Source organism: Podarcis vaucheri (genome assembly GCF_965113315.1).
Source record: "Podarcis vaucheri genome assembly, chromosome: 3".
In the NCBI taxonomy this organism is placed as follows: domain Eukaryota; kingdom Metazoa; phylum Chordata; class Lepidosauria; order Squamata; family Lacertidae; genus Podarcis; species Podarcis vaucheri.
The window spans coordinates 110,446,678-110,462,556 of record NC_138761.1 but is presented as its reverse complement, the minus strand read 5'-3'; the positions used below and the strand labels follow the sequence as shown (position 1 = coordinate 110,462,556).

Genomic DNA, 15,879 nt, shown 5'->3' with positions numbered 1-15,879 from the left:
AAAAAAGAAAGAAAGAAAGGTTACATCCATAAAGCAATTCTATCACAATGCATCACTCTGAAATTACTGACAGTTTTTATTAAGGAGCAAGACAGCACCAAGCATTACAGCAGTTTCACAAGACTTACAGATTAGTAAAGTAGGAGTAGCAAACATAGTGCCTTCCAGACGTTGTTGAACTCCAACTCCCATCATTCCCAGCTAGTGGTCATGCTGGTTGCAGTTCATGGGAGTCCAACAGCATCTGCATGACATGGTGTTGGCTACCCCTAAGCAAAGGAAGAAAGTTATACACCAAAATAAGCATATGGCACAATCTGGACAAACAGTGAGACCTATGCAACCTTCTTCCTCACTTTTCAAGTTCCATTAAATGTAGTCTGATCTGGATAGGATCACGGCTTTTGTGAATCTAGTGGCCTGCTCTATCTTCCCCAGAAAAAGGTGCAACTGGAGCACCAGCTATAGCTGGTGGAATCCCATCCAAAGCAGGAGGTATGTATCTCTAACCTCATCAGCTTTTTTTAGTGGCTCAAAGTACTTCTGCCTTGTCTGGATCTAGTGACAGTCTGTTTGTACACAACCTGTTCATCACTGTTTTCAGGCATCAGTTCAGGACTTCCACTGCCTTCCTGGAATCTGATGCAAAAGACAGCTGAGTGCAATATTATCAGCATACTGTTGATACTCTTTTCTGGAGATTTCGAGTATCTTACCCACAGGTTTCATGTAGAGGTGAAACAACATAGGAAACAAGCCAATGACGAAGCATAACAGTCATTCCTGGACACTATCTTCTGATATTTGCCCTCCAGGTTCAACTGGAACCAGTGCAAAATATGTTTTCTCAGAATGTCAAGAAGTACAGTGGTGCCCCGCAAGACAAATGCCTCGCTAGACGAAAAACTCGCTAGACGAAAGGGTTTTGCGGTTTTTGAGCTGCTTCGCAAGACGAATTTCCCTATGGGCTTGCTTCGCAAGACGAAAATGTCTTGCGTTTTTTGCAAGTTTGTTTCCTTTTTCTTAACACTGTTAATACAGTTGCGACTTGACTTCGAGGAGCAACTCATAGAACGCGGTGTGGTAGCCTTTTTTGAGGTTTTTGGCGATTTATGAAGCTTTTCCAAAACTTTTCCGACACCGTGCTTCGCAAGACGAAAAATTTGCTAGATGAAAAAACTCGCGGAACGAATTAATTTCGTCTTGCGAGGCACCACTGTATAGGCAAGGCACTGTGAGGTTCAGCAGAACCAACAGAAATGCACCCCACCCCAGTTCCCAACACAGGTTATCAATGAGGAAAATCAATCCCAAAACCAGGTGAGAAGCCAAACTGGGAAGAATCAAGATAATCAGCATCATCCAGGAATTACTGGATATGAGAAAACAGCACATACATGAACTCTGCCTAGAAATGTTTGATACATACTGTAGTAAAGTTAGTGTTTGTTTAGAAGCTATTCCTTGGTCAAGCAACGAGAGTGAGGCCTTGTGGGTAGCCAACAAGCCACAAGGACCATGGGAAATAAGTTCTGTCCCTTTAACCCCAGACTAACAGGCACCCAGGGTGTGAAAGGTTTATTATGGGAAAGGAAACCCCTAATTTAATGGAAGGTTTGACACCTGGGTCAAGTTATGTGCATTCCCTCAGTGATGTTATCTGGCCTTGATTGCCTGGGAATGTGTATCTGCATAAACTCCAAGGAAGGGAGGAACCCCTTTGATTTAGGCCCTGGGTTCTTAATTGGCCCAGCTGCCAGAAGTTAGATTGATTAGCCCGCAAGCCGGTCATTGGAGAATTTAAAAATAATCAGGAGTTATGATTGGTTTTGGGGGTTCCAACGCCACGTGCAAATCGGGGATAAAAGATCTGGGAAATGGCTGAGAAAGCACGCTCTGCAATCCGCAAATCGCCCAGCTGCTGATGTTCCATCTAAGTAGCTGTCCTTACGTCCTTTGTGATGGAGAATTGCGAAAGCCTCTGAATGCGGAACTTTGAAAGGACTCTAACTATTCTCTCTTTGCTTTATCTGTGGGTATGTAAGTTAGTTAGATTTTACAATGCTCTTATTTTTTCTTGCCTGTAACTTACTAAAGACGTGCCTGCTATGTTAGCATGTTTTCTTATGTTCTTTTAAAATAAATTTTAAAAACAGAAACTGTTATTGGTTTGTGTGCCTTTCCGGGGGAAAAGCTAATTCCTAGCCTTATGCTTGGTTGCGCTCTACTGTAGAATTTCTGTCTGCAGGTCTGTGGATACAGCTTGTGGAGGGGGGATAACCAGCAATAACGGGGCACAGCCTTCTCCCTGGGTTGTGGCTCTGGGTTCCCCGGGATAAAGGGAGTGGTGGCAGCCTTACCGGTGTTATTTTGTCCTGTTCTGTATAACGTAAACTTGCCTGCCAGCCCTGCTCAAGAAACCTGGTCTGGCCGGGGAGCAAAGACAGGTGAGGGAGGAGCGAGTGGCTGGGGGCGAAAGTTTACCACACATACAATTATACTGAATAGCAGTGACAAAGGAGGGTTTCTTACAACAGCTTTTTCCAGGGCAGCTGGCATATTGCCATTCTTTGAAAGGAGAACTTATTATAATCTGCTCCATTCACGAGACATTCCTCTCTGACTATATTAATCAACCATAGCATGCAAGGATTTAGAAGGCGGGTAGTAGCAGTGGACAACTTCACAGTTCCAGGGATCCCATTAACATCTCAAGATAAACAGGACAAGCAGGTGCCATGGGCATATCAACACAACATGTAAATCCAGGTCAGACTTGAGGGAAAAGACCCTAAGATCTTCTTCAGATACTTTAGTCTAGGAGCCCCTAGCAAATAAGGCTGGACAGATGGCTACCAGAGGGAGGATCTTTACAGTGGTGGCATCCCAGGAGCAGAATGCTCTTGCCAGAATGGCTTGTCTGGTGCCAACACTGAAATCTTTCCAGCACCAGATGATTACTTTTTTTATTTTTGAAAAGCTTCCATCTTTCTTGCTTTTTATTTAAAAAAAGTATGTTTTAGATCATTTGCAGTGTTTCCATATTCTGCCACTGGATTTCTTTTGCTCTTGATTTCATTTAAATGTTATGTTTTATATTCTATTTTATACCTTATGATCTTTACTTAAAAACTGCTCAGACAATTTTAGCTGCAGTTGTAGCGACTGCACCCTGGGTACAACAGAGTACAAAACATGCATGTATGCTTTGAAATGAAATACAGTGGTACCTCGGTTTAAGAACAGTCCAGTTTAAGAATGATGTGGTTTACAAACTTCATAAAACCGGAAATATTGTCTTGGTTTGAGAACTTTGCCTCGGTCTAAGAACAGAATCTGAACGGTGGAAGAGCACCGGTGGCAGGAGGCCTCATTTGGGAAAGCGCACCTCGGTTTAAGAACAGTTTCAGTTTAAGAACAGACTTCCAGAACGGATGAAGTTCATAAACCAAGGTACCACTGTATTTCCCCGACTGAAAAGTGCAGAAACCAATGGCTTCAAGTTGCAAGAAAGGAGATTCCGACTCAACATCAGGAAGAACCTTCTGACATTAAGATTTTTGTCTGACAGTAAAACAGGCTTCCTCGGAAAGTGGTGAACTCTGCTTTTCTGGAGGTTTTTAAGCATCTGCCATGTATGATCTAGCTGAGATTCCTGCATTCCGAGGGGCTGGGCTAGATGACCCTCGGAGTCCCCTTTCCAACTCTACGATTCTATGAAGGGAGGTATACAAATTTAATAATAATAAAATAATAATAATAATAATAATAATAATAATATGCAACAATAATAAACCCTCTCCTGAGGAGGCAACAGTTGTTAACCCTGGCTAGCTAACACGGAGCAGAAAAGCGTGGTATACGCACAGGGGGAAAGAACAGCAGCAGTGAAATAAAGCCGAGAAAAGCGCCTCCTACGAACATTTACGAAGAAGGTGCCGCTGCCTCCCTCATAAGAGGCGCAACCGCTCCAGGGGGCCCACGACACCCGCGTGCTCCCCATACTCACCGCAGCTTCTCCTCAGGATACTCAGGCGCGAGGAACTTCCGGTCTCGGCGGGAGGAGAGGGGGGGGGAAAGCACGCAACCCGTCGTCACTTCCGAAAGACTCCGCGCCACTGCGCATGCGCACCGAGCGCTTCCTGGTTTAGGCCGGCCTCCGGCGACTTCCAATTGGACGGCGCGGTCAGCTGAGCGGGACGACGGTTAAGCTTCCCAGCGAATGCGAATATAAACTGAAACAGAAGCAATCCGTGGAGAGTGCGGCGCGCGGGTTCGAGGCAGGAGCGCATGCGCATCGCTTTCTCGGCGATGGGCGTGAGGGCGCTGCTGAGGGGGCCGCCCCGCCGCCTCCTCTTCCTCCTGGGCGGCAGTTCGGGGCGCCGCTCCGCCGCGGGCCCCGGCGCCCTCAGCCCCTTCGACCGGCAGCTGAAGAGGAAGCAGAAGGAGTGGGCGGCGGCGCGGCCGGAGATGCAGCGCTGCGAGTACCTGAGGGAAGAGGTGAGCGCCGCTGGGGAGGCGAGGGCGGAGAGCCCCCGGGCCGGGTTCCTGGATGCGGCCCCCTCGGCCCCCGCCAAGGGACCCTTTTCGTGTACAGTGTTCGGGCCAGCAGCTTCAGCGTCCGGTTTTGCGCACTGGGATCCACGAAGGTTGACTAGGTCTCAATGTCATTCGGATAGAGTAGCTGAGGATCATTCGACCCACCAAAGGTGGTTGGAGGGGCGGGGCATAACAATTCAAACCAAGTAAATAAATAATCCTGCCTCCAGGAAAATAATAATAATAATAAATAATGCCTTATTTATCTGCTGCTAACCACACTGCCAGCCTTCCAGCAATATGAGTCCAAGTGCATGTGGCTGATCGCTAGCAAATGGGAAAACGTCAGTATAAAAATATATAGTCCCAGATTTACTTTGTCGTTCCTGTTCTCTTTTTTGCTGCCTGGATTCAGACAACACCTAGCGTGAACCATGGTTTGGCTGTTGGGCACACCTGCACTCTTCCCTCTGTGCCTTTGACATTGAGACTATGGCTAGTGCAAACCCTGCAAACTTTACAAATATGTTTCGGACTACAGTGGTGCATCGCAAGACGAAATTAATCCGTTCCGCGAGTCTCTTCATCTTGCGGTTTTTTCGTCTTGCGAAGAATGGCTATTAACAGCTTAGCGGCTATTAACGGCTTAGCGGCTTTAAGAAAAAGGAAACAAACTCGCAAGACGTTTCGTCTTGCGAAGCAAGCCCATAGGGAAATTCGTCTCGTGGAACGACTAAAAAAACGGAAAACTCTTTCGTCTAGCGAGTTTTTCGTCTTGCGAGGCATTCGTCTTGTGGGGCACCACTGTATCAGGTCAAAGTGAGTTCTGTGTCTGGTACGAAAATAGGGTTGTATTCAACTGAGTTTTACACAGAGGTGATCTTTTGAAATTAATGACCATGAGTAACTGCTCCAGTCGTTTCAATGGCTCTGTTGAGTAAAGGTTAGCTGGTTGCAATCCATAACTTAACCAGCCTTACTGTACATTGTGCCTTGATTTGGGGAGGCAGGGGAGAAAATTTGCTGTTCTGCACCAGCAAATGTCTTACAACAGTTCCAGGAAGGGAGGGAGAGTAATAGCCTGCAGGAGCTTTCATGATCACCAAATAATGGTTTGACATTCTGTCTGAATTAAGCCACTGATTGAGCATCACTTTTCAGTTAAATGTGGAAAAAGTTAAGTTTTTCCTAAGATCAAAATTGGTAGTGATACTAGTTAATCTGTAGTGGGGTTAATTTATTCTCTGGAAGTGCTGAACCCATATAGTGAGAACCAACTGTTCCTTCTTCTGTTTCACAGGTTGGTGGTAGGATAGCTGACCGTGTGTTTGACATAACTAGGTAAGATATTAGCCTATCCAATTTGTATGTCTAGCTGTTTTCACAAAATCCATGCTATTTCAACTATACTGTAAAGTTTAAAGAAAGTTGGGTATGGGGAATTATAAAAGCTTCCTGGTATCATTGACAGTAAATTCAAGTAGGTAGCCGTGTTGGTCTGACGCAGGGTTAAACCACAGAGCCTAGGACTTGCCGATCAGAAGGTCGGCGGTTCAAATCCCCACGACGGAGTGAACTCCCGTTGCTCGATCCCTGCTCCTGCCAACCTAGCAGTTCGAAAGCACGTCAAAGTGCAAGCAGATAAATAGGTACCGCTCCGGCGGGAAGGTAAACGGTGTTTCTGTGCACTGCTCTGATTCGCCAGAAGCGGCTTAATCATGCTGGCCACATGACATGGAAGCTGTACGCTGGCTCCCTCGGCCAATAAAGCAAGATGAGTGCTGCAACCCCAGAGTCCTCCACGACTGGACCTAATGGTCAGGGGTCCTTTTATCTAAGGTGTTACTGGACAATTTTTTAATTTTTTTTTTAGACATTAAAATGGTAATGTTTCCATTCAGTGGAAGGTGTGTAATTGGGAGTTGGATTTGGATCAAAACAAATATTGTACTGTTTTGTTTCTTGAAAGTTTCATTCTTTGTTTTTGCTTTAAAAACTTTTAAAAATTATATTTCCCCAATATGAATTATAACGATAACAAACAGAAATGTATTGCATAGAAAATACAGCATGTCACATAAGAGAAGTTTAAGAGGTTTACACTGGTATAATTTAATAACATCTCTTAAAAGAGAGAAATCTAGTAACCAAGATTTGAGAGCATACATTACCTGGCTGTGGGTCAGTGATAAAGAAGAAAACGTAAATTGAGATATTTTGAGGTAACAGAAGGAAGACTGATAGTTATTCACATGCCTGTTTAAAGGTATAGTTAAGAACAAGAGACCAAAATTGGCAGCCATAAATGACACTGAATCTAGATTTGTGCATAAGCTGAATGAACCAAATGTCCATGCGCTTATACATTTGTATATGAAATAAAGTAAAATGACTTTGGGAGTACAGTGTTGTGTGCTGCTGTAACAGCAACTTGTGTAACTAAGCAACACCTTGTAAAATATGATTAATGAGAAATAGCAGCAGACATAATAGCAAAAATTGAACATGTGCCTAAATGTAATCACGTTTAGAAATAGTGGTTTTTAGTGAAACTTTAAGTGAGGTACATAGGGTTGCAGTATTCTTTCCACAGATCTGACATCATAATGAAACTTGTCAGAGAAACCTTCCCATCAACCAATTGCAAGTGGAGGTTGCATACATTTTGCATGTTTTAACTTACAAAATTTTGAGGTGACATCTTTGAAGACATGAACTCATGGGTATAATAAAGAAAGCCTTTGGAATTACTATTAAGACATTTGCTCTCCTGGCTGAAGCTGTTATGTTAACGGCATTGAACACGAAGGGACTAACTTATGAGTAAATTTATGAGTAAACATGCAAAGAATTGTACTTCAGGTAAAATGAAAGGGCACAGCCCTTCAGAGGAAGAGACTTGATCAGATCAGGCCTATACATCAAGCCAGATATTCTCTCTAAGTGCCACTTAGTTCAGAGGGACTTACTCTCAAGTAAGTGTACACAACATTGCAGCCTGTGTCTAACTTAGAGAGTAAGAATTGCACCAAAGCATTATATATTAGGAGTCTTACTGAGCTGCATCTTTGCAAATAATTTGCATTTATTTTTCCTAAAGGACTTTCCCCCTTGCATTGGATCTTGGCTGTGGACGAAGCTACATAGCTCAGCATTTAAATAAGGTATGATTTCCTCTGGATCTTTGGCTTAGATTTGAATTACACAGAGAGAACTGAACAGTAGATCTACCTTGGGCTTTTCTCTTATGCATAATAAAAATAGATCTAGCCACAGTGGGTTGGATCCAGACTTGCCAATGTCAAATCTGTTTTGAGTCTGTTGTCAGCAAAATTCTGAGTGCTGTCACAGACAGTGCCATATTAATAGCTTAACCCTGTGATTGATAACTTGGATGTAAATCACATTGGCCTCTGATAGGATTTACACCCACGTGGATAGGATTGCACTTTATGGTGTACATTACACAATATTGTCTCCCTGCAGAATAAAGCTTTTAGATACGGACCAGGATATTCTTCTTTTTGTCTGTCTTCACCCAAGCTAACTCTCCCATCTCACTCACCCCTAGATAAAATCGGGTAAACGGTTGGAGACAATTTATGGTCATTTTTGTTTCAGGATGTCATTGAACAGCTTTTTCAAGCAGATATTGCAGAAAACGCTTTGGTAGGTAGCTGTCTTGTACTTGCTAGCTGTTTAATCCATGATATTGAAAAGTAAAGCACCTTAACTACAGTCCTAAGCCATTTCTATTCTAATCTAATTTAGAAAAACGCAATAGAATCTGAAATACCCAGAGTCAGTGTTATAGCTGATGAAGAGTTCCTTCCTTTCAAGGAGAATACATTTGATCTTGTTGTCAGTGGATTGAGGTAATTAATAAGTGAACTAAAGGTAAACAAAATAGTTTCTGGTGATTGTGGCTTGGCTCTGAAAAGGCTTGTGGGTGTGAATTAAAGCATTTCCATGCATGGGGTGAGGTTGAGGAAGAGCTATCTTTCTTCAAAATTCAGTCCCTAGCACTGTAACAGTTGCTTCTTTGGCGGTGGGGCTTCTGAGCTACCAAGATCTACAAATTATTGTTATGTGAAGGGGAAGGGGGCTGAAAAGCTCTAAAGCACAAATAGAACACTGCATATGTTCCTTTGGATCCTGGCCTCTGTATCTTAAAAACACGTGGAAGCTAACACTTCTGTTGGATACCAAGCCATTACACACTCACCTGGAAATAAGTCCTATTGAACTCAATGGGGCCTACTTCTAAGTAGATATGTATGGTAGTACAAAGTTGGTCTCCAAAACCAGTATGTGGTGCTTTTACCATTAAGGCTTTCTGGCTGGTTTCAGAAATTATTTCATCCAAACTGGGAGTGGTTGTTACCACTAACTACAACTAGTTTCAAAAGCAAGCCAACATCAAACCATGGCTTATGAGGCTGTCATAGCTCAAGCAGAATGACAAGCTGAGTTTAATACTGCTGATCATCCAAACACACGAAATGAGGTGGTGGGTGGTGGTGGGTGGAACAAAAGAATCCATGGCTTAACTTGGTTCCCTCCAGATGTTGGACTTCAACTCCCAACAGCATGACCAACAGTCAGGGATGAGTAGTGTTGTAGTCCAAAAGGTCTATAGGGCACCAGGTTGAGGAAGGGTGTACTAAGCCATAGTTCTGTGTTGCACATATGCATGGCTGCATTTGGATGCATCTGGATTGTTTAGCAGCAAATACAACAGCAGCCTGCTTTAACGTAGCAAGATTCCCAGTGTATTTGAAAACCTCAGCCAGTTTAAATCCTAGACCTGTAGAGTTGGAATGGACCCTGAGGATCATCTAGTCCAACCCCCTGCAATATTGGACTATATAGCTGTCCCATACAGGGATTAAACCTGCAACCTTGGCATTATCAGCACCACGCTCTAAGCAACTGAACTGGATATTTGGAGTTGTGTAGAAAATAAGATTCCAAGGCTGCAGTCCTATGCATGCTTACCAAGAAGTAAGCCCCACTGAACTCACTGGGACCTATTTCTGAGTAACTATGCATAGGATTGCACAGCAAGTGTGGCTCATAGCTCTTGTCTTAGCCTTTTCTTACTCTGTCATATTTTATATCCAATACAGTTACCTTTGTGCCAGTAATCCACAACCTGTGCTGCCTGAAACTTGCATTGCTGAGAGAGCTCTATACCTTTTATTAATCAATTTTTCATTTAATTGTTTTTTTAGCTTGCATTGGGTAAATGATCTTCCCAAAACATTGCATGAGGTAAGTACAAGTATTACGGTTCCTGTAAAGTTGATAGATAGGAATTTGGCTGAGTGTAACTACTGGTGAGAGTAATATTTAATCATAGAGTTTTTCCAATATTGTGCTGGCCATGTCTTTACATTTTCCAGTTGGAAACTGGGAACTATCTCTCCCCCCCTCTCTCTACACACACACACACACACACACACACACACACATATTGAGGGGGTGTCTTTTTAATTGTTACCCCTCCAAAAAAAACCACTGTTAAAACATTCAGGTACTGGAAATGTGAATATATATCTTAATCAGATGCTTTGTTTATGTTCTCCAGTCAACCTATATTCTAAATCATTTATCCTTGTGCCATTAATTATGTACCTTGTAAAAGTAGGAGGTATTGGCATGCACAGAGTAGTATAAAAATACTGGGATGAGGATGATCAGGGACCCTGAAAATAGACCAATGAGGACTGAGCACTCCTAGTGAGCAAAGAATGCTGACTTGGGAGGAGGAACACAGGGGAGGGAATGGTATGGCTGGGGGTGGGGTGGTATATTGTGGTTTACTGCAATGGGAAGTGTTCTTGTGCATGCTACCTGATCACTCATGCTTCCCTCCTCACCTGACGCAAGTGGGGGAAGCAAACAAGGAAGCCACAGTGAAAACTTGGCTGTGCTGTCCAAACCAGGGATTGTGGTTTGTTTCTCCCGAACAAGCTTTAATAAACCATAGTTGGTTTGGCTTGTTTTGGGAGCGGAGTTTGAACTATACATATCACCACAAAACAACTTTTGTTCATGCATTACTTAATTGCAGTGACTTGTTTCAGATACATCGAATCCTTAAACCAGATGGAGTATTTATTGGTGCCATGTTTGGGGGAGACACGCTCTATGAGCTTCGTTGCTCTTTACAGCTGGCCGAACTGGAAAGGGAAGGTGGATTTTCCCCACACGTATCTCCATTTACTGCTGTCAGTGACTTAGGACATCTACTGGGAGGAGCTGGCTTCAACACATTGACTGTGGTAATTATCAGTTACAAGAAAGGAAGCCCTGAAAACAGTTGGTTATTGAAAATATCTGAATAAAGTTGTGTGCTTTTGTTTCTCTATATTCATACCTCAATTCTTCTTGGCCAGTCTTTCTTAAGAAGCTTCCCATTCTGTTGGCTGGCCCTGTTCTCTTCCTTTTTCCTTCAAAGGCTCTGCCTCTTGGTCATCTTACTAATTAGGTTTCTAATTATCACCTACTCCGTTTTCTCATTTCTCTATTTGCTGTAAGTGGCACAAAGCTTTCCTGTTGCTGGCTTGGTGTAACGTTCTTTATCTTACCAAACTCCTCCTCTTCTATTGTGTATGGAATCAAGTTTAATTTATACAAAAGAGCTGTGTTTAGTCTTGCTTGTGTCCCACTATTGGGCCTTTTTGAAGTGCATTATTTTGAATATGTTTAAAAACCTAAACCTTCCTATTTTTAGGATACTGATGAAATCCAAGTTAATTATCCAGGGATGTTTGAGATTATGGATGATCTGCAAGGCAAGTCTACTTTTTCTCATTAGCAAATTAGCAGTATTGCATACTATTCTGTATATCATGGTTAAATGCCCTAGGCTTTGTAGAGGGGCATTCCAGGTAGCTAATCCATGACACCTATGTACCCTGTACGTCTATTCTATGGGTGGCACGGGGATCCTGTGTGGTCCCCCAGATGTTGTTGAGCTACAGCTTCCATCATCACTGACCATCGGCCATGCTGGCTGGTGCTGATGATAGCTGATGATGGGAGCCCAGGATCCCTATCCCAGTCCTACAGATTGGTTAAACAGAGTAGGGTTGTTGTTGTTTTTTTGTTTTGTTTTGTTTTTCTGCAATTGAGGCTGATGTTTGAACAAGAAAACATTGTCTGCTAGCCTTTGAAGGTAAGGGGGAGCACTAATGTTTGTTACTAGTAGCGTGCATCTTGAGTAGGTAGCGTGCCACCTCTGATCGGTTGTGACTCTCCAGTCTAATTTTAGATCAAGCTGAATAGCCATTTCTATTCTTGCCTTAATGCAAAAAAATAAAGGAACCACTTGTACAACTGGGGCAGGTAGATATTGCTGTCAAAGGGCAAAATACTTGTTTCAAATCATCCTTGACTAAATTTTACCACAAAAAATGGAGCTACAGTCCTACACACACTTACCTGGAAGTAAATCCTATTGTATTCGATGGTGCTTGCTTCTGAGTAAACATAATATTGTGTTTTAGAAAACAGTACTTCTGGAAAGTTTTCCTCATGCTGTTTAGAAGATGTTTCCATCTAAAGTGGTTAAACCACCTATCTGTAATAGTCTGCATTACTATATACTGCTTTGTAAGGTGTCTCTAGGATTTGTTACCATGACTGCAGTCCTATGCACACTTCTCTGAGTGGAAGTTTCTTTGAACACTGAACACCTCTAAGTAAATATGTATATGATCAGTTGGCAGATAGGATTTTTGAATTGCATATCTCGTCCCATATTGTCATATTATTGATCTGAAATGCAGAGTGTGAAACTCATCGTGTGTGCTGTATCTTCTTTTAAAGCCTGAAAACTATTTTTAGGTATGGGAGAAAGCAATTGCTCTTGGAGCAGAAAACCTATGCTACACAGGGCAACCATGTTGGCGGCGGCAGCTGTGTACAGAGGTGAGTTTGGTGTTTGAACTGGAATGTCTTAACTTGATGGGATGGGTACCTTTGATAGACCTGCATTGGCTTAAATAGATTAAATTTTACTATATGGTGAAAAGTGGAGCCATAGCTGTCTCTGAATAGGTTTGTGCCATATCGTTTCACCAGCCTTCCCTGCAAACAAGTGTTTTCAAGGCTGGTTGCCCATCCCTTTCTGTTTTCTCACATCTTCCTCCTCCCCACCAGAACGCACACAGCTTTCCAATGCTGGAACATATTTTGGTTCCCTTAATGCCAAGAAAGAGTGGGAGCTCACAGCTGCTTCATTTAGCTGGGCAAAGAACCATGATATGAAAGTTGTCATTCTTTGCTCTCTTCTGCCAAAAGGACCAGCAGAAGTGGAGGTTCATTCAATCACTATAGCAAAAGAAAAGCCGCGCACTAGCATAACAGTTGGATGACTGTTCTTTTCCCTAGTCCTTAAAGAATTTAAAGGGCAGAAGCTGGCCAGAAAGGCTTCTGGTACAGAAAGTGGGTGGATAGTTGGCTGCCTGGATTCCTGACTAGCACTGCTCATCTTAGTCAAGTGGCTCATTTCATGCCTGAGTTGCGCATCCAATGACTTAAGTAGCTCCTCAGTATCTAAAAATAATATAAAAATAAATATTTATATATTATGCAAATAAAATTATGACTACAGTGGTGCCTCGCAAGACGAAAAGAATCCGTTCTGTGATTCTCTTCGTCTAGCGGTTTTTTCATCTTGCGAAGCAAGCCCATTGACAGATTAGCGCTATTAGTGGCTTATCTGCTGATCGGATCAGCTGATAAGCGGCTTAGCAGCTTAGAAAAAGGGGGGGAGGAAAAAAAACCAGCAGGAACTCACAAGACATTGTCGTCTTGCGAAGCAAGCCCATAGGAGATTCGTTTTGCGAAGCAGCTCAAAAACGGAAAACCCTTTCGTCTAGCGGGTTTTCCATCTTGCGAGGCATTCGTCTTGCGGGGCACCACTGTACCTGCTTAGGCAATTAGGTCTGTGTCCTATTCTGCAGTATTTCTCTGGCATTATGTATAATACATGTTTCTTCCATAGAAATGTATGGAAATGATGATGGGACCGTACCTGCAACATTTCAGATATATTACATGATAGGTTGGAAATTCCATGAAACCCAGGTAACGTGCATCCCTTTGATTACAACTAGAGTGTCTAAATAAGCATATATTTACATATATTGTGTTAAGCTTTTTCAGTGGAATTCCTTTACCAGCTTTTATTTAATTTTATTAAATTCCATGCTCTTCATACATAACATGATTCCTTCTGTCTTCTTTTCAGGCTAGACCAGCACAGAGAGGTTCTGCAACGGCGTCATTTGGCGATCTGAGAAAAATTAATGAGCTAATTCCAGGAGGGAAAAAGCTTTGAGATGTGGTGGTGTTGGTGGACTTTTCCACTGTGGATATTCACACTGCCATGTGCTTTTTAAAACTGACGTGCCACTGACATTATTTATGTATGTAAATAGAAACAGCATAGGTGTATGGATTTTTATTGTATAATGCCAAATAAAATCATGGTATTTCATGTTTCTGTATAGAATTCAACTGACAAAACATGAGAGAATGTAACAGAAAAGGTCCGTATATATTAGGACTAGGGTAAGGTCTAAAGCAGGGGGTGGTTAAGGATCAGGCCCCCAGCAACTTTTTTTGGACCCCCAAGGCCCCATTAAGTTTGGCAGTGCTCAGCACCTGCTGAGGCTGCAGCTTGTCTCCTCTTCACTCATTAGATTGAGTGGAAGGGAACAGTAGCCCTTGGTCCAAAAAACAACCACCAAGTTTAGGCACCCCTAGTCTAAATCCATATGAGACGTCCACTTTGCTGAAGCCGAGCAAATGTGGGTCTGGTCACTATCTAGATAGATACTAAGTAGGGCTTTATTTCAACTTTCAAAGCTGTCAGCCTTCAAATCACCACTTGACTCCTGGATCGGTCTTGCTACCCCTTTCCTTCTCTATTCTGTGATTCACGCAGAGCTATGTTTCTCCCTACCTCTTGGATATGCTTCCAGTCCATTGAGCAGTCTGTGAGCTGGAAATCATGGGAAAAGCTGAGCAAGAAAGAAATGTAGCTGTATGTACCGTATTTTTCGCCCTATAGGACGCACTTTTCCCCCTCCAAAAATGAAGGGGAAATGTGTGTGCGTCCTATGGGGCGAATGCAGGCTTTCCCGGGCTTCCTGCAGCTCTGCGCCACCCTCCGGATCCCAGCGCGAAGTCGCGCGGGGCTCCGGAGGGTGGCGCAGAGCTGCCTGCGCTCCAGGGCTTCCTGCAGCTCTGCGCCACCCTCCGGATCCCAGCGCGAAGCCGCACGGGGCTCTGGAGGGTGGCGCAGAGCTGCAGGAAGCCCGGGAAAGCTCTGGAGGGTGGCACGGAGCTGCCTGCGCTCCAGGGCTTCTTGCAGCTCCGCTGCAGATAGCAGGCTGTTCTGGGGGCTGGGGTTGGGGGAAGCTCGGGCTTCCCCCGCGCCTGCCCTGTGCCTGGGGAGGGAATTTTTTTTTAAACCCCCCCCCCCAAAAAATTAGGTGCGTCCTATGGGGCAAAAAATACGGTAAATCATGGGCATTTACCTAGGGAAGACATTGACCTCTATTAAGAGACTGGAAATGTGATAAAACATTAAGCTTGATCAGTTAAATGCATAAAAATTATCCTATCCTGCTTCCACAGAGCTCAGAATAACATTTGCTTTCTTCCTGTGTCCTTTTGTTCAACTGACTGGCCCAAATTTACCCACTGTGTTAACTCAGATTTGAATCTCCACTCAACCATGTTACTGGTCTCGATTCAGACCAGTCTGCTACACTAACACTGCCTTCTTCCAGCTTTGCTTATGGGTACTGATAAACAATAGTTTGTGTAGAGAAAGAAATTAGCATTTTGTCACCTTAGCAAATAAGTCAAGCAAAGGCACAATTAATCCCAGCCTCAGTTCTTATAGTCATTTAAAGTAACCTCAGAACTGTGTACAGTATATCACAGACTAAAATTTAAATTCTGGGGCAAGAAACATAGGATTTTGACCCATATATTCACACTGAACGAATTTACATAATTTTGTCTCTGCTAGTCATGGAGGACATATTGGCATTTGCTTAGAATCAAATTATTAATTCTCAGTTTCACACACAAGCCCAGTGCTAGTGGCACCTCCACATTGTATGAAACAGTACTCTGGAAGAGGATCCAGGAAATCCCAAGAGCACATGTATGGAAGACTATGTGGCCTTTTGCAAGCTTGCTCAGAAAGAAGTCATGCCAACATAAGTTGCTCCCACACATTTATTACAGTTAATACCAGGTTTCTTCACCTATGCACGGAGAAACAAGATGAAGACTGCACATCCCTTATTT

At 43.2% G+C, this 15,879-nt stretch overlaps 1 protein-coding gene across 2 annotated transcripts; it reads left to right on the top strand.

Moving 5' to 3' along the window:
• Positions 1-4,179: 4,179 nt before the first annotated feature.
• Positions 4,180-14,050, top strand: NDUFAF5 (NADH:ubiquinone oxidoreductase complex assembly factor 5). 2 transcript variants are annotated; one of them, XM_082215623.1, is made up of 11 exons: positions 4,195-4,500; positions 5,840-5,880; positions 7,640-7,703; positions 8,161-8,208; positions 8,311-8,414; positions 9,774-9,813; positions 10,629-10,826; positions 11,279-11,339; positions 12,394-12,477; positions 13,556-13,638; positions 13,802-14,050. In XM_082215623.1, exons 1-11 carry the CDS (start codon positions 4,291-4,293, stop codon positions 13,889-13,891), a joined length of 1,023 nt encoding a protein of 340 aa, XP_082071749.1. In that variant the 5' UTR covers positions 4,195-4,290; the 3' UTR covers positions 13,892-14,050. The 2 variants fall into 2 exon arrangements, with proteins under 2 accessions (XP_082071750.1, XP_082071749.1); XM_082215624.1 differs by lacking the exon at positions 11,279-11,339 and having other exon boundaries at positions 4,180-4,500.
• Positions 14,051-15,879: the final 1,829 nt, after the last annotated feature.

Bases quoted from the DNA above. Each gene is read 5' to 3' on its own strand.
- NDUFAF5 (XM_082215623.1), top strand. From the start codon at position 4,291: ATGCGCATCGCTTTCTCGGCGATGGGCGTGAGGGCGCTGCTGAGGGGG. The intron at 12,478-13,555 runs GTGAGTTTGGTG...TTTCTTCCATAG, and splicing joins GGCGGCAGCTGTGTACAGAG to AAATGTATGGAAATGATGAT. The intron at 13,639-13,801 runs GTAACGTGCATC...TCTTCTTTTCAG, and splicing joins GGAAATTCCATGAAACCCAG to GCTAGACCAGCACAGAGAGG.